Below are 23,514 nucleotides of genomic sequence, written 5' to 3'. Positions count from 1 at the left end.
TTGTGGACCAGCTTCTGGCAGCTAGGGGATTGCCCACTCCAGCTAGACCTTCCGTCCCTCTTGGCTCTGAATCCTTCACAGCATATTCCCCTGTTTATCCTCCGGCCTCTACCCAGGTCCCGGAGATGTCGGTACCGATGTCCACTCAGGTGCATACTGTATCGGTTCTGACTGTGGATTTTTCCCTGTCAGCACCAACCACCCTTGCTGCATTGGCTCCGGTGGAGCCGGTGCTGTCTCGGGGCAGTGCTTGGACCATCGGCACATTGGTACCTAGCCCGGCACCTATTTTTTTGCTGGCCCCATCTATGTCCACTGCTCTGACAGCTTACAGTCCTCTCGGAGCTCCTCACCTGGAGGTGGGCTCCTCAGGGCAGGGTGTGATCCCAGTTCTGAGGTTGTCCTTCTTGGTTCTGGGCTCCCATCCCTCCTCGAGTGGGCCTGCTTTCCAGGTGATGGAGAGGGTCCTTGCCTCGGTAGGCTCGCAGTCAGCATCAATGACATCAGCATCAGAACCCCCCCAGCCTGCAGCTGTCCCAACCCCCTACTTCGTGATCCTGGGCAAAGGAGCCGCAAGACCCCCCTTTGAAAGGAACCCTTTCTCTGGAGTCCTCCTCAGAAGATCCCACTGGGGAGCCAGCCCGGAAGAAGAAGTGCAAGAGGAAGCATCTTGATTACCCGGAGGAATTTATCACCAAAGACACAGATTGTGATGAGGGAGAAGGGTCCCCATGGTCTCCCCCAAATGACATCTCATTTGGAGACATTCTCGAAATCCTCAAGCAGCAGGGAGACTGGAAGTCCTCTAACCCTTCTTCTGAGGAATCTGTGTTCTTGCAGGCCTTTCGTGCCCGGCCATCTACTTCCTGGGTGACCCTACCTGCAGATGAGCTTGTTAAGCTCATTGTGCAGAGTGTGTCTGGAAGGCCCTGGACAATGTAGAACCTGTCCTCCAGAGGTCTGACAAAATTCTATCCACAGCTGAAGACCAGCCCCACTGGTCCAAGCAGTTGACAGTTGATTCCATGATCATGGCAGCAGCCACCAAGAGGGAACTGGCAGAAGATAGTTCCACTATCCATCCTCCGAACAGGGAGTCTTGGACCATGGACAGACTGGAGAAGCAGACCTATGGTTCAGCGACCTTTGCCATTCGGTCACTGAACTATCTGGCACACTTTACTTTCCTCCAAAGAGACCTAATATCTGAAATGTCCTCCTCTTTGGCGGGGGTACTGCCTGATGACGTGTGTGACACTGTCGCCTCACAGCTAGCTACCGTTGAATCTATCTTGAACTCCTCGATGCATTTGATATCTCACACCACCAAGGGGGCAGTTCGAGCAGCCGCATCAGGCATTGTCATGAGACATAATGCTTGGGTGCTGTTGTGTGATTTCGCAGACCCCTTTAAATCTTCCTTCATCAAGGTGCCTGTCGATGAATCTGCACTTTTTGGTCCCAAAGTACGAGATACACTAGCACGAAGTGAGAAAGATGGAAAGACCTTGTCTGCTGTGAGCATACGCTTTTCCACCCCCCCCCCCAGAAGTCCTACTCCAGGAACCAGAAAGGAGGAAAAATGTGATTCAGAAAATCCCAAGGATCTTTTCATGACACTTGTGGTAAGCAATCCCCCCGGGGCAGAGGGGGCAACTCATCTGAAAGATGCCCCTTTCAGGGTAGAGGGCGTTCAAGTAACCAGGGCGCTAGAGATTCCTTCTCCGGCAGACCCTACCAGCGCTCCTGAGTAACGGCCCAATTGCTTTCCTCTGGAAGCAGTCGGGGGTCATTTTTCTCTGCATCTACCAGCCTGGCAACTTATTACTACTGATGTTTGCGTACAGAGAATAATATCCAGAGGCTACCAGATACCATTCGATTTAACTCCCAAACCTGTCAAACGTATCCCCAATGTGCCACCCAATCAGAGGGAATTAGCAGCCTTAGAAATAGAAAAGCTGCTAAGAAAAAGAGTCATCCAGCCAGTCCAACCAGACCAGAGAGGATCTGGGTTTTACTCGAGGTTCTTTTTAGTTACAAAAAAGACAGGGGACTGGAGACCAATCCTGGATCTCAGCCTATTGAACAAATTTATCAAACCTCAAAATTTTTGGATGGTCACGGTACAGTCCATTCTCCCCTTCCTAGGGAGGGACAACTGGATGTGCTCTATAGACCTCCAGGATGCATACTACCACATAAAGATGGATCACCGCTCCCAGAGGTTCCTCCACTTCTGGCTGGGAGCCAATCACTACCAGTTCAGGGCATTGCCATTCGCTCTCTCAACAGCCGCCCCGAGTGTTCAAATGTATGGCAGTTGTAGTAGCTCATCTTCGACTACAAGGATTCCAGGTGTTTCCGTATCTAGATGATTGGCTCCTTACTGTTCCGACCAAGAATCTACTAACCCGCAGCCTCTCGTACACTCAAGGTCTCACTCTCCGCTTGGGAATTACAATCAACAAGGACAAATCTCAAATGTCCCCAACAAAGACACTGGAATTTATTGGGGCAGTCTTTGACACAACATCCTGTCAAGCTTCTCTCCCTCCTCACAGGCTTTCGAAAATGAGACACCAAATACAAGCCCTCCTTCCACAGATCTATGTACCAGCATGCCTTGTACTGCAGCTCTTAGGCTCCATGGTGGCTGCCATTGCTCTAGTACCATTGGCGAGTCTGCACATGAGAATCCTACAGCAGCTCCTTTCTGCACAATGGTCGATCTTAACTCACCCACTCGACCACATGATATGTCTTACAAACCGTTGCATGGAAGAAATGCTATGGTGGATGAAGCCACAAACAAATCTTTGGTGTCGACTGTTCTGTCATCCCCAGCCCATGACCACGGTGACCACGGATGCTTCCCTGTTAGGGTGGGGGGGAGGCATTTCCAAGGAAAGATGATCCAAGTCACCTGGTCCCCCATGGAGGCCAATTAGCACATAAATGTTCTGGAACTGAGGGCGGTTCTCTTAGTGTTGCAAGCGTTCCATGCATCCCTACCTTCTGGGACCATTGCAGTTCAGTCGGACAACATGTCAGTCATCTGGTATATCAACAAGCAAGGAACCAGGTCTTACCCCCTGTGTCAGGAAGCCATGAGGATTTGGCACTGGGCGATAGCTTCCAACCACTTTCTTATAGCAACACACTTTCCCGGGAGTTCCAACCTTATTGCCGACAATCTGAGCAGGAACATCCTGATGCCTCACGAGTGGTCCCTCAATCCTGTAATAGTGGATTGGATTTTCTGCCGCTGGGGCAAGCCTTGCTGCAGTCTGTTTGCTTCCCCCCTAAACAACAAATGCAGAAGCTGCTTTGCCCTGATCCCCCCTCAGGGGGAAACCCCCGGGGACGCTGTAATGCGCGATTGGCCCCCGGGTCTACTGTATATCCTTCCTCTGTTTCAACTCATTCAGAAATTCCTCCAGCCAGCTCAAAGGTTGAGAAGCAAAGTGATCCTCATTGCCCCTTATTGGCCCCATCAAGTCTGGTTCCCGTTCCTATGGCCTCATCTGATTCACAGCCCGTGGATCCTGAATCATTCCCAGGACCTGTTATCTCATCCTCAGGGACTGATTCACCCCAGTCTCCACATCCTTAGGGACTGATTCACCCCAGTCTCCACAGTCTCAAGCTCACAGCTTGGATCCTCCACTTCCAATGATTGCCAGGCTGCCTGACATCCCATCTCTTGTTCGTGAAATTCTTCCGGCTTCACTCAAATCTTCCACCAGGAAAGTTTATTCTAGTAAATGGACTAGGTTCTCTATTTGGGCCAAAGATCAGAACTTAGATCCCTTCTCTATGCCTATTCAAAAGATCCTTCAATACCTGACAACTCTTTTACATGCAGGAGCCTCAGCATCGACAATGACTGTACATTTAGCAGCTATCGCCAATTTTCATAATGGATTTGATAATTATTTGATTATGTCACACCGTCTGTGTAAGACCTTTTTGAAAGGAGTATTATACGTTAAACATGCAGTCAACCCCCCTTAGAACCCTGAGACTTGACCTTGGTGCTTCAGTCTCTCACAGGCCCTCCCTTCGAGTCTTTTGATTCATGTGATATAAAGTTTTTGTCATGGAAGACCCAACTTCTAGTAGCACTTAACCTCAGCGAGAAGAGTATCTGAGCTGCAGGCCTTGACTGTCAAGAGACCTTACTTGAACTTCCACAGGGATAGGGTGTCCCTTCGTACTGACCCTTCTTTCTTGCCCGAGGTCATTTCTGGATTTTCCATTAACCAATCTATTGACCTGCCGGTTTTCTTCCCTCAATATTCTAACAGAGGGGAGTGGACAGGACTAAATCTTTCAGGAAAACAGATTAATTGTTTGTGGCCTTTGCAGGACGCAGATTGGGTAAACCTGTCTCCAAAGTGGCTTTATCCTCTGGCTTAGAAATGTCATTACCTTTACCAACAGAATAAAATATCCTTACCTTCCAGAATAAAGGCTCATTCTACCAGGTCTATGGCTACTTCTGTAGCTTTCCATTCCAGAGTCTCTATGGATGATATCTGCACAGCAGCCACTTGGGCAAGACCTCATACCTTTATTTCTCATTACAAATTGGATTTGGCCACCAGGGGACGAGCATCTTTTGGTTCTATGGTGCTCAGGAATATCCTTCCTTAGGGCCACCCAGGACTCAAATAGCTGGACTCGGTCCTAACAGTAAGGAATGAATAAAGATTTACAACATCAGATAAAGAAGTTATGTCTTACCATAACATTCCATCTGTGTTGTAGATCTTTATTCTTTCATTACTTCCCGCCCTCCTTCCCATTGCCTTTACTCCTGGTGGACTTCAGGAACTCCTGGTTAGGGTATTTGCTCAGACAGAGCCTCCTACTGTTTTCTGTTTCTAGCTCAATTATATAGGGATGGACAAACTCATTCTGGAGTAATTATGAGAGGGGCATTATGGGTGGGTCTTAGCTGAGAGTTTTTGGCTGGCAAGAGCTTGGAAAATGGCAGTGTTGGTTCCGAGAACAGAACCAAAGTCCTAACAGTAATGAATGAATAAAGATCTACAACACAGATGAAACTTTATGGTAAGACATAACTTCTTTTTTCTTTAAAGTATTCTTGTGATACTGCTGATGCTGTCTCAAGAGCTGCTACTTCTGGTCGGTCAAGAGCATGTTTGTCTGGTTACATTCCCAAAATTTGCCAGAAGGTTGTTAAGACTTGAGATTTAAAGTCCTCCCCTAGACAAGCACGTTCTTTTTGGCCCAAAGAGGAAAGTTGATTCAAGGGGGTGACTTATTTTAAACTAACAAAAATGTTCTTTCCATCTCAGTTTTGTTTTTCAAAAAGCCTCTCATAGCCAAAGACAGTCCAAAAAAATTAGGATGAATGTTTCCCTCTCCATGCTTCTTCCTAGCACCCCCACCCCACCCCACCCCCACATCTACATCTCCCTCAGTGGCACCAGATTATTTCAGAAAAATGGGATCTGGAAGTCATTCAACCAGGATACAGTTGGCAGTGGGTTTCACCCCCTTTTCAGGGGATTCCACTTTGCCCAGTAAACCAAAGTTCCCTTTTCCCTCTAGGTATGGAAAAGATGCTGTCTCAAGATGTCAAAGAAACAGTCTTTTCAAATATTTTTTCTGTTGCCAGAAAAACAGTGGACTTGGAGACTTGTGCTAGACCTCTCTTTTCTAAATTGTTTTCTTCAAAGTCCCAAGGTTTAAAATGTTTTCCCTTCAAAACTTGTTGTCTCTTATCCCTTTACTATCTTTTGTGGTAAGACCTGAAAGATGTATATCATCACATTCTCATTGGCAAACATTTCAGTTGCGTCTTAAGATTTTCTGTATCTGGCATACACTGTTCATTGTCTGTCTTACCCTTTGGACTATTTACTGCTCCAAAGGTGTTTACAAAGTGTCTGACTCCAGTAATTGCTTTTTTGCAGACTTGAAGGCCTTCACTTTTTTCCATATTTGGACAGTTGTCTTATATTTGCAGACTCTTTCCCATTGTCAAAGGTCCATCACAACTGTTTAGAAACTCCTACTCATTCTAGGGTTTCAAGTGAACTTAAAAAAAAAAAACATTGTCATCCTTTCCCTCAGAATAGTTTCCTGAAATGTCTGCTGTATTCTGCTCTAGAAAGAGCTTTTCTTCCTTCAGACAAAATAGAGATGTAAGAAAAATTCTGCTTGGATTTTTCCAATCTGTCTCTGACACCTGTCAAGGAATTTTTCAGAATTTTGGGATACATGGTTTCTGTGATTCTCATGATTCACTTGGTCAGACTTCACATGAGGAAAAATCAGTCATACCTGAGGTCAGTCTGGATTCAGTGTCAGCACTATTTGTTTTCAGATCTCAGTACTAGTGAGTTGTAATGAGGTAGATTCTTTGTTGGGTGGACCAGTTCCGTTGAAATCCAGGTCTCCCTTTCTTCCTTCTGCCTTCTCTTCAGTCTGTCATAATAGATGCTTCCAGATTTCTTTGTGTGTGTGTGTGTGTGTGTGTGGGGCTTATGAAAAAACAGTTAAAATGCAAGTTCTGTGGAGCAACAGGACAGACAAAAGCACATCCATGTCAAAGATGGTGGTAGCAATAAATGCTGTGAAAGCCTTGAATCATCTGTATTCCCCAGAACCAATACAAGTATGTACAGACATCACAGTAATGTGGTACCAGACCTTACCTCCTTTGCACACTTGCTGTGATAGCCTGGGAAGTAACAACTCAGCAAAGTTTGACTCTTCAGGTTTCTTGTATTCCTTCAGAGCAAAACATTGTAGCAGGCAAGCTAAGCCAGTTCAGGGCTGATCCTCATGAATGGAAACTGCACCCAGGTGTCTTCCAGGAATTGATCAAATTGTGAGGAATCACCTCAAATAGATTTATTTGCTTCATTTTAAAATAGACAGATAAAGAATTTTTACTCCAGATTTCCTTGCAGGCAAGCCTGGAAGACAGATGCTTTCTCATTCCCATGGACGGGAATGTACATTTATGCCTTTCCACCATTTCCATTGATTTTCAGAGTTCTAAAGATTTGGGACGACTCCCCAAAGATTATGGTGGTGACTGCCTTTTGGTCCTGGCAGCATTGGTTTTTCATTCTTTTGAAACTGGCCAAGGGCTATTACCACAAGCTTCCCTACAGACTGGATTTAGTCACACAGGATTGGAGTTATTTGATACACCCCAACCTGAAAACTTTTCATTTGACCGTCTGGACTGTAGAATTTTGATTCCTTTTAGGCATCTTTTTTCTAAAGACAAAGCAGCAGGTACTGAAGGAGGATGAAAAAAAATGTTCCTAGGAAATTGTATATGTGAAAGTAGAAGATATTTTCTAGTTGGTGCCAGTCCAAGAACCAGGACCCTTTTATGGCTCAGTTACATCTGGTTCTTAATTATTTATGAGTTATTGTCCTCTGGTCATTCTTACCTCCTCTGTTAAAGTTCCATCTGTCAGCCATTTCTGACTGTCTGCCCTTGTATCCCCTTTTCCTACCTGTCTTCAAGCTATTTTTGAAAGGAGGTTTACATATTTGTCTACTAGAAAACCTATGGCTTCCCTTTTGCATGTTAAATTTGTACTTGAAAAGCTAACTCTTCTTCCATTTGAATAAGCTCATCAGGTTAAATTGGGGTTCTTCACATGAAAGCCTATATGACTTATTGCTCTCAATTCTGTGAGAAGGCTATCTCAGTTACAAGCTCTCAGTGAGCCAACCTTACCTCATTTTACGCAAGGACAGGGCTTCATTGAGAACAAATCTAAAGTGATTTCAGAGTTTTCCTTGAGGTGGCTTGTTAATCTTCCTGTATTCTTCCCATAACCTAAGGACAAGGGAGAAAGAATCATTCATGCTCTGGATAGCCACAGGCAACTCAGGCACTACCTGTACAAAACTAAATCCTTCATAAAAGCCGATCAGCTGTTTGTCTCCTGTGAAGGTATAAGAAAAATTAGTGTCAAAGCAGAAAATTTCCAGGTTGTTGTCTCATGCAGTTTCTTTTTGTTATGATCACCATAACAAGCCACTTCCAGCCAGTGTTAGGACCTAGTCTTACCAGGATGTTGCCTTCTTCTGTAGCTTTCTGGAAAGGGGTAGGCTATTCAAGTATTCTAGAGGCAACAAATTGGTCCTCTGTACATAAGTTTACAAAGCATTACATATTGGATTCCTTCTCCAGGTGCAGAATATGCTTTGCTAGGACCATTAAGAGGTGACTCTAGGATTCTTAAGCCTCTTCCTCCTCCCTGTCATTTCCAAACTATGGTAGTCTACCCAAGTAGCCATACACTCCCTTCATTCCCCTTATCTGTGTATGTATTCCCAGGGTGTGGTTATATCCCTTTCTTAGCATTTTTCCTTCCAGGGTTATTGTCTTTCTTCTCAGGGCAATAAAGCTGAGTTTTTTTGCCTCTCTTTTTGGTGTACTAACCGCCCTTATATATAGAGAACTGCTGAAGCTCCTGGCAGTTAGGGGGAGTGTGGAAGGTGCCTTCAAATTTTGAAAAGCTTGCTGGTTGGTCATATCCTTGGTAAGATGTAATTCAAATAGCTTAAGCTACCACAAAAGTGATCAATTCAAATGTCTACTGTTATGGTAAGTTTATTTACAACTGTACTTTCTGTGCAGTGAACCTTGTTTGGTGATGCCTGAAACATGGTTACACAACTGACTCACTAAACTAGAAGCGTCAAAGCCTTATTGAAAAATTATTCTTACAAAACACAGCTTTTTTTTTAAGGAATTATAACTGAGACAGTTCTCTAACCGTATTCTAGTTACAAAATCACTGTGCACTATTCCACTTGTATTCCTTTTTGTGGCAAAGCTATATGCTGACTGCCTGTCATTGTACAAGATTTATTATTTTAACTTAAAACTCTTTAAAAAGTGTTGTAGTCTTCTTTTTTTATGTTTCACCATTGTTGGCCCACTCCATATGCCAAGGCATCTCCATGTATCATGGCAGTTCACTTTTCTGGAACTGTCAAACATTCAGAACTAACTCATTCATAATAACCAAATGTGCAAGTAAACAGCGCATTTTGCTGGATTTCCAATTTTCAGACTTATTAAGACAGCAGGGTTAACTGTCCTGTAACAAAAGTTTCTGTGGGTAGTCACGGTTTACCCTTCTGCTGTCTGCATGTCCAAAATGCAGTTTTGTTAGTCTTCCTTCCCTTGCCTTACATTAAGTTGCACATATTTTGGAGATTTTGTCCCCCATTATTTTAGGCTTTGTCCAGATTTCTTGTGCTAAGAGGTTAAGAGGTATGTTCCTCAGTGGCATTCTACTTGTTCCCTTCCTTTCCTTTGTTACTCTGCAGTTAACACTTTACGTGTTATTATATTAGTTTAGCTGCACAGCACTGTTAACAGTCTCAATTACTGTTCTTTTCTCTTACCATTCTTCTAACATTTGGATCTTATTTACTTTCTGTAATCAAATTAATTTGTCTGTTTTATTTTTTCAAACACCTTTATTGAATTATCACTTGTGACATAGGCAATTTTACATTCATATAAAAGTAACCAAACTATATTAACATAACAAACATTATACTTCACATATATTGCTGTATATCATATAACCAAAATGAAATATTTAGGAGTATGGATTCAAAATAATTATTTTGTCTATCTTAGTATGTCTGAGACTTTCCATTATATCCTTAGATCATTTTTTCTGGATTGAGAGCATCCCTTTTGCCCTTTCCTGCTGTTTCCCTTGCTGTGCAATTCCAACTGGACTTTCTTGTGGGTCTCCTTGAGAAGGTTCCAGAAAATTGTTGTGTTGCATATCTTCTTCAGATGCATCCTGCTCCATCTTCTGCTCCTCCATCTGGTGCCTCAATGGTCCTTTGTATTGCAATACAGTCTGTGTCAAGTGTTTTCATGGTTTCCTGCTCTTTTCCTTCCTGTGGCATATCTTTGTTGTTTCCACATTAAACCCTTCAGTTCACAGATGGTCTGTCACTTCAATTTCTGCTGAATTTTTGCCTTGCTAAATTTCTTGCTTTCAGTTACTGTCCACATCTGTATTCTTTTTTGTTATTGTGAAATTTACCATATTTTGAGATCCTTGTCTGTATCTCTCTTTAAATATGTTTAAAGCACCACTTTTTATATTGATAAGTTTGGCTTTCTTCTCTGCATAAATTATCACATCATATTAGCTATGTCTTTCTCTCCTGTGTCCATTTTTCTGTTTTATGCCTTTAAATAGTCATTTTTTTTGTTCCTTGTCTTACTTCCCCTGTTGCTTCCTTTTCCAGGTGGCCCAGTTCTGATCAGGTGCATTAAGGATGTTAAATTATTATCAGAGGCTTTTAACAGTTTTGTTTCTTGCACAAGTACTTTTCTGTTCATCTATTTTCTTTCTCACTCTTGCTGCATATCCTCTGTGTGGAAACTGTGTTTTTTTGTGTAACAGTAACAACACATAAACCTCTTCCTTATCCTCAAGAGTGCACTTTGTTGCCTCTGTGTCTCTTACTTGGCTAATAGTCTGTTTATTTTTATGGATTACTTGGTTCTACCAAAGTTGGGACCTCCTCGACTTCAGCCTAGCCTGGCTTTGTGGCAGGAATGTTTCCGTGCTCTGAAGATTCTACATTGCCTTTTTTTTCAGTCTTGACAGCAATGTGTACACAAGGAGTGGGCATTTTTTATCCTTGGATTTGTGCATCCAGTCTTTTTATGTGTCCGCCTGCCTTTCTTCATGCAATATAAAATATAGTCTATACATCGGGGTCCACTATGTGAAAGTATTCACCAAGACTTGGGGCAGTGACATATTATAATAGTGGAGATTCAGATGGCCACCTGGGGCTGATACCTGCAGGGAGGGCCATGACCAGTAAACAAATTAAGTTTTGTTATATTCGGCACTGATACCTCTTGTAATCAGCTTACTTGCTGAACATAATTTATAACAGTACATGTATTTACATTTGGATTTATGGGGAAAAAACGAAGTGTAAAATGACAGACACAGCAAGGAACTATGATGCTGCTCTGCCCAGGCAGTTTATTTATTTATTGAGTAAAGTACCGTGTCTTTACTTAAAAAAAAAAAAAAAAAAAAAAAGACCCACAGTGACCCAGTCTAATGCACTGCAGCTTTCTGTTCTTTGCTGTCCATATCCTCATTTGGAAAATGATGAAAACAAAGCAAGTCCTAAGGGGTGGAACGAGAACTTTCAACTCAACTTTTATTTACAGAAAAATGCAGATTTTAAATTGAAAAGTAAGGGTGCCACAAAATTCTGAGTGGCCTCTTTAAATTTTGATTTCTGTTTGCCTCCTTGTGTCAACAGACTGGACCTCACCACAGCTGCACTAATGTGATCATACCCCGATATGACCAGAAGCATAGATCTGCATTAATTAGATAAGTATTATGCTTGTTAGCCTATTATGCTATGATTATTAAGAAGCATTGTTCCAGATAAAACCAGAAAAAGACATCTCAGCATTGTGGATCACCTTCAGACATGTTCAAGTCTTTTCAATATATTAAATTAATGACGATAAAGCAAAAGGCTGACATGATGGTACGGAGGAGGCTGGACATTCTATGTATCCAGGAGACAAGATGGAAGGGCGGTGCAGCAAGGACACTTCACTTGGGATCCAGAGTCTACTAATCAGGAGGACAGGCTAGAAATGGTGTGGGAATTGTGTTGAGAGAGCAGCGAAAATAGTGCATTCATACAGCAGTTGCAGGACCTACTAGATAAAGCAGGGCAACATGAATTGGTGTTGACAGTGGGTGACTTGAATGCACATATTGGAACAGACAGACAGAACAGGATATGAGGACTGCTTGGGTCCACTTGTGAGGTGCAACAGAAATAAAGAAGGAGAGGCTATTCTAGACTTCTGTCTGCCAAAATGGCTTGATAGTAGCCAACACATGGTTCAGATTGAGAGACAGTCACAAGATCACATACAACAGTGGCCAGCATGCAACTCAGGTAGACCTCCTGCTAGTAAGGAACAGGTGTAGTATCAGTGATTGCGAAGTCATCCTCAGTTAAACAGTCGGCCCGCAGCATAAACCAGTGGTTACCACAATCCGCTGCAAGCAATGGTTAGAGAAGGGTCTAAGGTCAACCGAGACCAGGCTGAAGACCTGGAAGTTGACTGGAGAGAGGGTACAACAGTTCAAGGAATTACTCAAGGCTAGCACCTCAAGAAGAGGAGTAAGTAGGTAGAGTTGTAGAAGAATGGCAGTGCCTCAAAACAGCATGTGTGAGGACTACAGAACAGGTATGTGGCAGAGCCAGGAATAGAAATAAGATACACAAGGAAAGCTGGTGGTGGAATGCAGAAGTCCAGGAAGTCATCAAAAGAAAGGAGTGCAGGAAAAAGTGGGAGATAGAAAAGGTGGACCAGTCTAGGAAGGAATACTGGTTGGCTAACAAAGAAACTAAGAAAGAAGTTGCAATGGTGAAGAACAGGGCATCGGAGGCACTCTACCAGCTTCTGGAAAGTGATTCAGTAGGTGGCACAAAGAAACTATATCATGTTGCAAGGCAAAGACAGAAAGATAAAGAAGCTAGTCAGACACTGTTCGTAAGGGATGCCAGCAACAACCTGTTCACCAGTCCACAGGACATCAAAGGCAGATGGAATGAGTACTTCCAGCAGCTTGTGAATGAAGAAAACCCTACAGAAGCTGTATTACCCCAGACACATCCTACAGTGAGAGAAGAAGAGGAGCCCACCCTAGAAGAAATAAGAATAACACTAATGAAAATGAAGTCCAGGAAATCAGCAGGTTCAGATGAGGTCACAACAAATATGATAAAAATGCTGTTTGAGATAGGGAGAAATAGTTGCTGAGGGTACTCGTAGCAGTGTGGGGAGAAAGGCGTATCCCAGATGACTGGAAAGTTAGCATACTTGTGCCAGTGTACCGGAACAAAGGGGACATTCACAACTGTGGGGAGTACAGGGCATCAAACTCCTATTACATTGCTTGAAAGTTCTTTAGAGGATGATTGGTAAATGGAGTAGTAGAAAGTAACATGGGAGATGAGCAGTTTGGATTCAGATCAGGATACAGCACAACAGTGAGTCAGATAGTTGAGAAGAAGCTAGAGATGAAGGAAGAGTCCAACTGGGCATTCCTAGACTTGAAGAATTCATTTGACAAGGTCCCAAGAAACATGATTTGGGCACTACTGCAGTAGTTTGAAGTCCTAGAAACATTGGGATAATTAGTGCAGGCTGTATTCAAGGACCCAGTGACTTATATAAGAAGAGTGTCGGTCTCACAGAGGAGTTACCAGTGGGAGTGGTATACACTAGGGTTCAGCTTCGAGCCCACTGCTGTTCATACTGGTGATGGACTACAATAGCAAATGGGTCAGAGGGGACAGATCAGCAAAGTTGCTGTATGCAGATGATTTGGCATTACAGACAGACTCTGAGCAAGAACTTCAGCAAAGTATAGGGGAATGGAATGCAAAACTGAAGGCACATGGGATAAAACTAAGTACAGGAATGACAGTGTTAATGGCAGCAAATTGGAGAAATCAAAAAAAGCTGAGAATTGAGAGAGAAGGGAAGATAGTGGAACAGGTTGATAGCTTCAAGTATCTGCTAGGGGTTGTTGAGGAGAAGAGAATTCTGAATGAAAAGGTCAAAGTTAGAATTAGAAGGGCATAGAGTTTCAGGTGCAGTGTATGACAGAAGAATGCTAAAGAAACTAAAAAGTAAGGAATACAGTACAGTGGTACTATCAGTACTATTCTATGGTATGGGAAACTGGACAGTAAAGGCAAATCGGATGAGAAAGTTAAGGTGAAGGAAATTAAGTGCCTGAAAAAGGTGGTAAGATGCACACTGTGGGACAGACAAAGAAATGAGGACATAAGAGCAAAAGTCAGCAAAGCTCCAATTACAGAAAAGATCAAAGAGAACAGATTATGGTGGTTTGGGCACATGTGCAGAAAAGCAGAAGACAATCTGGTGAAGATGATTTGGCACAGACAGGAAGACGTTTAGAGGAAATGAAGGTGCCCAGCAAAACGAAGGATGGATTGTATGAAAAATCTGCAACAGTCAGGTATGAGTATCGAAGAAGGCAGGAGTGTGGCATTGAATTGAGAGAGATGGTGACAGTTAACACAACACCCCAGCCCCATGTAGAAAATGGGTAAATGGGGGTTGATGATGATGATGAAAACAAACGGCTGTAGCTGTAAACAATGTACCCACACATGAATTGGTCCAACAATACCCATATGTGTGGGGACACCATTAAAATGAAGTATTTAGGAGTATGGATTAAAAAGGATTCTGTTATGGCAGCTAAGGATATTTGGGAAGAGACCAAACAAAAGATAATACAAAACCTGAAGAATTAGAAGCTCTTGTTTATGGATATGGATAGTTTTTAGTCCCTTTACTTTTATACACATATAAGGCATATTTTTATCAACCAGAAAAGTTGTGGACAGTAATTAGTAAAGAGTTGAAGGATTTAATCAGGGAGGGGAAAAGGGTAAGGGTCAAGTTGGATAAGTTGATCCTTCCAGCAGAACAAGGTGGATTAGGATAACCTGATTTGAAGGGATATTTTAAAGCTACACAGTTAAGGCTTTTATACAAAACACAAGCAGAAAGCTGTAATTCAAAGTGGAAAGCGATGATGATGAAGCAGAGGGGAAATTCAAGAAATAAGGAGAGAGTGGAATTTTAAATGCAGATCCTTAAGAAGCATAGCAGCTACACATGCAAGGGGTGAGTCTTCTGTCTTAAAGAGATTGATTAGTTAAGCCTGTAAAGCTTTGAGGGACTTAGATGGCGATATACTGGATAATGTAAGGCAGAATTGGCATATTCTTTCTGAATTGGGTTTGTTGACTATTGAGATATAACGCTAAATCTTGGAGATTTAGAAGGTTTGCATATAAAGGTTGTATAAGTATTTTCTACTTTGTATATGTTAAGAAAGATGTTTTCAAATGAATATTAACACTGTCAGAAATGTGAAGACGGGAACTTCATTAGTGGGAGTATATCTTTTGATTTTATCGAGCTTTAAACATGTTTGAGTAATCTATATAGTTATTAGCAAGGGCAATGTGGAAAATGTAAGGCTTACCAAAATGTTAATGCTATTAGGATATGATAAAAATTTAAGATGTAAAAAATTAAATAGGCAGTGTTGTTTATATTCTAATAGAAGCCAAAACAATTTTCAAAGAAATGGAAGTCATAAGGTTCTCCACCTGTGACTATAGTCATTGAACCTCTGGATGAATTGGAGTAGAGAGAGCCATATTGTCAAAAGAACATCATAAACAAGTGTATAACTAAGTGCTTTACATAGAAAATACATACAGATACAACTGGTGGTCAATGTTAAATGTATATGTCGGTTTTATGAATGTGAAATAGTTGATGATGTATTGTTTAGATCAGCATAAAGCACCCATCTAGTTTTGTTTTGCATGCATGAAAGCAGAATAACAATGATCAGTCTACCTACTGAACACAAACAATTTAGCTCACAAATATAGTTGTATTGAACATGAACTCATACCTCTTAACTGTATGGATTTTCAAAGAATGTCTGGATTTTTGTCTCATCTTCCAATTTGTCTCTTTTGCTTAGGAAATAAAAGTAGTCATCAGTAAGAATGAGACAGTAGCCTAGGGTTAATGGGTCAGTAGTGGACTGACTATATAAAGTTGTATTGTTTTTCAGACAAACAAAAAGTACTGTTTTGCATAGCTTTGGTGGATCATCAATGCTGGCAAATCAAATGTCAATTGTTAAATGTTGGAGGTTTTAGTGTGTATGTGTGTGCTTATGTGTTGGGAGTGCTGCAACAGTAGATGATTATTAAATACAGAGACTTACGGACTGTGGAGAATGTTTCTTTGTTTCAAAACCTGATACTTGGGTAGGCATGCCAAAAGTAGATTTTTTAAGACATAGCTTCTTGCCATTTACAGTGGATGGATATTTACATTTAATGGACAATGCTACCTGTGGGATTCTGAAGGATGCCAAGTCTACCAAAATGGATATTGGGATGTTACTGAAAAAATATAATAAGTGGCTTAGAAATATAGTTTAATTAAACAAAGTGTACTTTCAATTTACAGGCCATAATTTAATTTATTTCAGGTAGTCCAGATCCTGGTAGATTGTATTAATTAGGGACAGCTGTCATTCTTGGGAAATAAGCAGCCCTAGTTTCAGTGAAAGCTCTGTGGTTGCTTGCAGGTAGGAAGTTGCAGGATGTTGATGCAATGCGTTTTATTTATTATTTTAATGCATTTGTCATTTCAAAGCATGTTTTCAATGATGGGATAGAAAGATTATAAGTGATGTATAATGTTTGCAGCCACAGTTGTTTCAATGTTTTTGTAATGCATAACTATTTTTGGGCCTGTGTCCCACTTTTATTTCATAATTATGAGAAACAGAGCCATTTTAATATCTCTGCTTATTTCCAATATAAACTGCCATGTAACCTTGCAAATAATCTTATTAAGCTACTTTACTTCTTTTTGTGTGTGTGTGTGTGTGTGTGTGTGTGTGTGTGTGTGTGTGTGTAAAGTGACTTGTTTATGTTGAGTGAAGGCTGTGGTCTTTGTAGTGAGCGTTTTAAATATTAGCCTGAAAAGCCTTTTTGTCAGAAATGGTTGTCTTCGCAAAAAAAAGAGTTAACTATATGATATATTTTATATGGCCCCAAGACCATTTCTGTTCAGATTGAGCTGGATTGAATTACTAATTGCAGTTAAGATCATTAGCATGTGCAAAGTAGAACTGCCTAATACAGAAGTATTTACTTGTAAGTTTGTACCTTCTGTTACTGAACAAAACTCATTTGGACTTGTCTTATTTTGTTTAATCATTTTTAAACTGTCAACGTTGTTTATATGTTTTAAACAGATGTTTTATGTGATTACACCTAACAGAGGTAAGCATCTGAATGACAGCATTTAATAATGTGTTGTGCCAAGAGAGGAGTCATTAAAAATAATGTAGAGGTTATTTATTATATGCAGTGTATAGACAAACTGGGCAGTTGTTAAAAAGAATGGAAATTATTTTACTTTTTTACTGCTGTTTGATACGGTAAATATAATTTTTTTAAGATACCAATAATTTTAACCAGAAAAAATAATACAGCCTTGGAACCCACTAGGTGTCTTATACTAAAGGCAAACTGTTTCACAGAATTAACAAAATGTTATAAGATAAATCCAAACAGCGTATAAAATTAACAAAAATACTTCTGTATTTTCTACAGAGACAGAATTGTGGCCTTCTTACTTCTTTTGATGTGTAACAAATGACTCAATGTGTATGCAGGATAAAAATAATGCAACAATAAAAATGTAACACAGAAACCTAACCAGCCACATTCTGAGATTTGTAAACATTAATTATTTCAACCTTTATAGTACCAGTCCAGCTCTTTGTCACAGTAGTTGAACACATTTCATCTCCTTATTAATGACTGATTTCATGCATGCTATAGCTTATAGTTGTTTTATGTGTTCCAATTTTATCATTTTTAAATAGCTTACTGTTCAGAAGAAGCAGAGTCAGCCTTGGAAGCAACAGATTTCTTCACAGACAGTGTTACACCAGTAGGTAAGTATTTTGGCCACATTTTATTTTTATCTCTGTAGTAGTTTGGCAGTAAGACAGATTAATCTCCTAAACTGTTGCTTTTTAATGTCTGATGCGAGTTTGTGTCTGTTAGGTCATTGTAGTAGTCTGCCGATAAGTTTCTTACTGTTTGCCTCAGAGGATTCTGTGTAGGATTTAATGCATTATGAATGCTTTGTAGGTGCTGTGCACCTGATGTTGCACTGAGCTTTTATTGGACTATTGTAGGTAACTTTTTTTTTTTTTTTTTTTTACTTTTGGCTTCAAACATTTTGGACAGTCTGATTGCTGCATTATTGGGCACCCAGTGAAGAACAAGTGCAAGTTGTGCAACACCAGTTAAGGATGTGTGTTTTGCTGTGTCAAGACAGTGATGATAGCTTTCAGTGTAGGAAGAAGTATTGTAGGTCATCACAGTAATGTGAGCACGTATGTCAGCTGCCAGGAGAGAGATAAGGGGTACAAATAGATACAGTGATATGGCCTCTGCGGGGAAGAATGGTCATATAGTTGAATGGTCATATAGTTCTGTAGTCTAGAAACATTTACCAATGTTGGTCCATTTTGTAACATACATCTAGTTCCATTGCTGGTACAATGATGTGCCTCACCTACACAGGTAATTGACTCTGTAATTGATCCTGTCCATTGATGTGTGCATCCTGCATGAGAGAGAAGGTTCAAAACCTATTGGGGGGGGGGGGGTGCAGGTATTTGGCAAGTAGGAAGGCAAGTTGTATTAAAAAAAAAAAACAATGTGGGCAGCAGAACTATCCGATCAGGTTTTCCACAGTGGTTGAGCACAAAACTTTTGATGTGCACATATTGGCATATGTACTACAGTAACTTATGTACCGTCTGCTGGAGCTCCAGTAATTCACTGTTGATCACTCAAAAATGAATGTACATGTGAATGTGAGCAAGTTAACCTCCGAATGAGAGGACTCTGTCAATACACCTCCCATCTCTAAATATACTGCCTCAGAAGTTGCACTAGCTCAGATCGAGTATATTTATTGATAGTTTGTGTATTTGAATCTCTGTCTCTGTCTCTCAGGTGCATAGATAAGCATTTGACTGTGTCATAATCTGTTTTCTATGGCATCATTTATTCTGTGAAAACCAACACTAGTGTTTCTCTCAGCGCCATTCTGCTAAAATAATTTTCTTTGAAAATACTGGACATATATTATTTGTATATGTTTTATTTATTTTGTTTTATGGGCAAATGAACTGGACCACTCAGGCTCTTTATGGCTATGAACTTGTTACAGTAATTATAATTCTAGCATTATTATAGATAAATAAATAGCATCAGAATATTAATATTATTGGGTGTAGTATATAAACATTAGACCTGTAACAAAATAAGCATATTCATGTCATGCTTATATTGCAAGCATCTTGCAAAGCCTACATAGTATGACTCTGTGAATGAAGTTGTTTACTTTCTGTACAGGGAGTTTACAGTGTAACAGTCCCAGGGTTCTGCTGCCTGATTTATTGCTGTGCATGTGTTATTTTTTTGCTTCACCTACTTTCCATTGTTTAATATCTAACCATTATTTGCTTTGTAAGTGCTTCCTTTAGTGCAGCTATTTTAGAACTTGATAATGATACATACACAGTTGAAAAATACTAAACAAACTACTCAATGCTGGTTGCATTTCCTTACATACCTTTACCTGTGAGGGTAAGGCTGTCTCTTTTACTTCTACTACTGTAGTGCATATTGTATCCTTGTCCATTTGACTGTTTTTTTCTCCTCGTATTTTGCCATTTTTAGTCATTTCATTTAGCGGCTCTTAGTTCATCAGGTGCCCTCATAGACACCAGACTGTAGTCAAGTAATCTAACCTGTGTTGTTTATACATCTCAGGAGCATCACATTACACCATGACCTGTCCCACCTGTAAGGCATTTTGTTTTAAGGTGTAGGCAGAAGGCTGTCAAGGCTAATTTTCTGGCAAAGAGGGAGACAGACTAGAAGACCATGCATTTTGTGAAAAGTGAAAAAAAGGCTTGACCTCAGATTCCTCAGGACCTATGTGTTGTCTACAGTGGAAATTCATTTTTCCTTAGGAGTGAGAGCTGAATTGCAAGTCCCATGGATATGTAGCCATAATAGTGTGAGGGGGGTATTTTCTTTTTTAATGATGCACAATGGCATGATGCCAAGGTAATCCTGTGGGCTAGGCTTGTAAAGGCTCCAAGACCATTAGCCTAGTACACACCTATGAACCTATGCTTTGTTTTCCTCTCACGTCTGCATTGGAGCGGCTATGAATGCATGCTTCCTCGTGCATTTGTCATCTGTTATCAATGTTGTCTGACAAGCTGGTAACCCTGGTGTTATTCCACACTAGCATGCTGAGCTCCTTATGATGTTTCCCTTGAAATGCTATTCGTTTCCTTCTCCATTCAGATGGCTGTCCAGCACATTGAATCCATGTCACACTGCACTCTTATTTTGTGTCACTGTGTTGGCCCAGATGGAAAGTCTTTATCTTCTTCCATCAAGAGGACTTCTGTGAAGAAGTGACTTGAACCTCAACAAAAGACTGTCAGACTGGATTTCCAAGATGGCTCCACACTGATCAGCTGCTTACTTGCAGTTCTACCGGTGTGAAAACTGAAATTGAGAAAAAAGGGTCAGTGAAGTTGTAAAATTCAGATAGAGGCTAGCATGTACACTGCCTGAATGCCAACAAAGAAGAAATTTGAAGAACCTGAAAGAAAATCAGCCAGAAAAGGTGAAGAGAAATCACTTGGTAGGAGGACTTCTGCAGCTGTTCAGCAAAAAGCAGTTTAGGTTTCAACTTTGGTACAAGAGATGGCTTCCTGTAATTTAGAGAAACAGTAAATCAAATATACTAAGAGGCGATTAAAATAAATGAAACATTGAAGGAATATATCAACTCAAATAATAAAGCTTCTTCTATTTTTTCCAGGCTTTTCACTAGCTATTCAGAAGATCAGATAAAACTGCAAAAAATCAGAGGTTGAAATGAGGAACACTGTTTCAGAAAATAGTAGAGTTAGAAGGCAGTGCATGCAGAGAAAACCTGAGATTTTTTTAATGTACCAGAGAAACTATTCTCAGTGAGAGACAAGACAACTGCAGCTTGACAACAATACATTCTGCTGAGAGTGAAATTTTCAAAGATTTCTTCATGCATCTGCAAAATTGTTTGCTCTTTGTTTTCTTATTGCTGGCTATTTTTACATGGAGACTAGCTTTATACTGGTACAAACCATTAATCTTGAGAGCTCTGAGCATTCTTTGCTGAGAGAAATGCAATATTTAAAGGTACAATGGCAAGCAGTTCTGTGAAAAATACTTTGAAATTATGGGAAATGATTAAAAGATGGTAGCCTTCCTAGCAGCATTAATACTTTAATATATTTAATAAAACCCTGCATAATTTAGTTTTATTTAAAGGTAGCCAGTGTATGTTTTCTTAAGGCTAAACTTAAATATTTTCTGGAAACATGCAAGTTGTTTATCACATCGGGGAGGGGAATAGAGACAGGAAGAGAACAGACAGTTATCAATACAAGTGGGAACACAGGCTGTAACACGTACCTGTGGGTGCTGCTGTTGATTTGTGGCAGTAGTTTCTGTCTGGAGGTTTAAAATTAATTTGTTGAAAGTGTACATAGTTTTCTGTGTTAGATGTAAGTTAACAGGAGATGGAGTTGTTCTGAAAATGTATTTTTTGCTTGAGGGGTTTCCTTAGAGCAACACATGTTGAAAAATGTGACATAGGATCAAATAGAAATGAGAAAAAAAACTGTATAAAATATCATCTTGCCAAACATTATTGTGTGGATGTATGACAAAAGTTGGGAATACACATTCAAAAAAACTGTCGTGTGCAATTAGTGGGAGCAGTAGCTTTTTATCACAATGGCTACCCTTTCTGTAATATCTTGGAATGTAAATGGCCTTACAGGCATAGACAAAAAGGGAAGAGTATTGAATTATAGTAAGAAATGCAGAGTGGAAATAACAGTGGCATAGGAGGAACATTTGGAAAGAAATGAGCATGCGAATTTGACAAAGAAAGGATTTCAGGATCAATGTTCAGCAGAAAATTAGAAACAAAGGAACATGTGAATAATAATACTGATTGCTGGAGGTGCTTCAACAGTGATAGAAGGGGAAAAAGACAATAATAATTGATTTGTGGTAGTAAGGGGCTGTTGGTAAGGAAGGAGGATTGTACTAGCATGTAGTTATATTCCACCAAAAACTGCTGTTATGGCACTTAAGAAACTTTTCGGAAAAGTCAGCTTTCAGCAGGGAATACTACTAATAGGTGGAGAATCGAGCTTGGTTTGCAATAATGAGGATTTATCAGAGGGACCTGAATAGATTTCTGAAGAAATGCATGAAAGTGTTTGGTATAGGAGATGTGAATTCAGTAGTACATATTATTCCACAATGTACAACAAGTGAGCTAGACTGAGTAGAAGTAATATTTCACAGAAATGTGCATTTAATTGAAAGCTTTGACACAAATCCAGTAACTGTTTCAGATCATGCACTGATGAAAACTAAAAGTACAAACTACTGAAGTTAAAAATGAGGTACTGGTGCTTTCCCACCTACCTGTTAAAAAAGGAATTTAAGGAATGGGTAGTGAAAATTATTTGAGCGTTGTTATGGAGGATAGAAATTTCTTTAGAAGGAATAGCTAGTAAATTGGGCGAATTGAAAATGGAGTTTAGGAATAGAGTTAAAATAAAAGAGATAGCAATAGGAATTATTTAGAGGGGCTGACAAAGATTGAAGTACGGCAGAATAAGGGAGATCTTGCAGAACAACAAGAGCAACTGCAGTGTGCTAAAGAGAAAATAAAGGACTATTTGGATAATTTGCATGAGTTTAGAAAGATTGCTATTAAACAACTAATTTTTGATAACTCCAGTGCAAAACTTTTTAGCAGAACAATTTAGACAACAGAAAGTAGAAAGGATTTTTGCCAAACTTAGGAGAGCCTATAATGAGAAAAATAATTATGGATCCTAAAGCTGTATTAGATTTATTTCATACATTTTTTGAAAAATTGTATAAAGGAAAGGAATGTGGAAACTAAGAGCACAAATGGAAACATTTATGGATGGCATAATTGTGCCAAGGTTAGAGGAAGTTGAGGATCAACAACTAATAGCCAAGACATGAAAAAGTGAGATAAAAAATTATGTATAAGCAATCTGCAAGAAAGTCCCCAGGAAAAGATGGCAGTCGTGGAAGTTAGGAATAAAGAAAGTGATAATGATGTGGAAGATTTTGTTTAATAGTATTTTAAAAGGAGAGGAAACACCAGCACCTTGGAAGAAAGCTGTGGTGGCTGTATTACACAGAGAGGGTAAAGAACCATCATACCCAGCATTGTATAGACCCATTTCCATTTTAAAACTGTGGTTATAAAGTGTTTGACTGTACTAGCTAAAAGTTTGGCAAATGTTTTGCAAACTTGATAGATATCAGTCAGTGTGGCTTTATGGAGGAGAGGCAAACATTTGACAGCATTAATAGAACAAAGATGATTCAGAGGGAAACAGATAGTAAGAAAATATTGCTGCTGTTAGTTCTTGATGCAGACAGAATTTGGCAGAGTGAGATGGGATTTTATAAATAGGACAGTGGAAGCATTTGTATTCCCTGATACAATACTAAGGTTAATTAGGGGATATATAAAGGATCAGAGGCAGGAATTAAATTGGGAGGGTTCCTGTATGATACATTGTGTTTGGACAGAGGAGCCATGCAGGGTTGTCCTCTTTCCCCTTTATTTGCTTTACGTTTAGATACATTGACAAAGAAATTAAGTGACTA

At 40.2% G+C, this 23,514-nt stretch overlaps 1 protein-coding gene across 3 annotated transcripts in view; it reads left to right on the top strand.

The window, feature by feature from the left end:
- TBC1D9B (TBC1 domain family member 9B) overlaps positions 1-23,514 on the top strand; it is a 2,477,681-nt gene that overhangs the window by 1,918,488 nt on the left and 535,679 nt on the right. For all 3 annotated transcript variants that reach the window (XM_044069590.1, XM_044069591.1, XM_044069593.1), the window contains one exon: positions 17,580-17,651. In XM_044069590.1, the coding sequence (XP_043925525.1) occupies positions 17,580-17,651 (72 nt within the window). The remainder of the gene's footprint in view (positions 1-17,579; positions 17,652-23,514) is intronic.

This window comes from Protopterus annectens, chromosome 4.part0 (genome assembly GCF_019279795.1).
Source record: "Protopterus annectens isolate FY-2018-M chromosome 4.part0, PAN1.0, whole genome shotgun sequence".
NCBI lineage: Eukaryota > Metazoa > Chordata > Ceratodontiformes > Protopteridae > Protopterus > Protopterus annectens.
The sequence above is the reverse complement of the archived record's forward strand: the minus strand, read 5'-3'. Positions and strand labels throughout refer to the sequence as shown.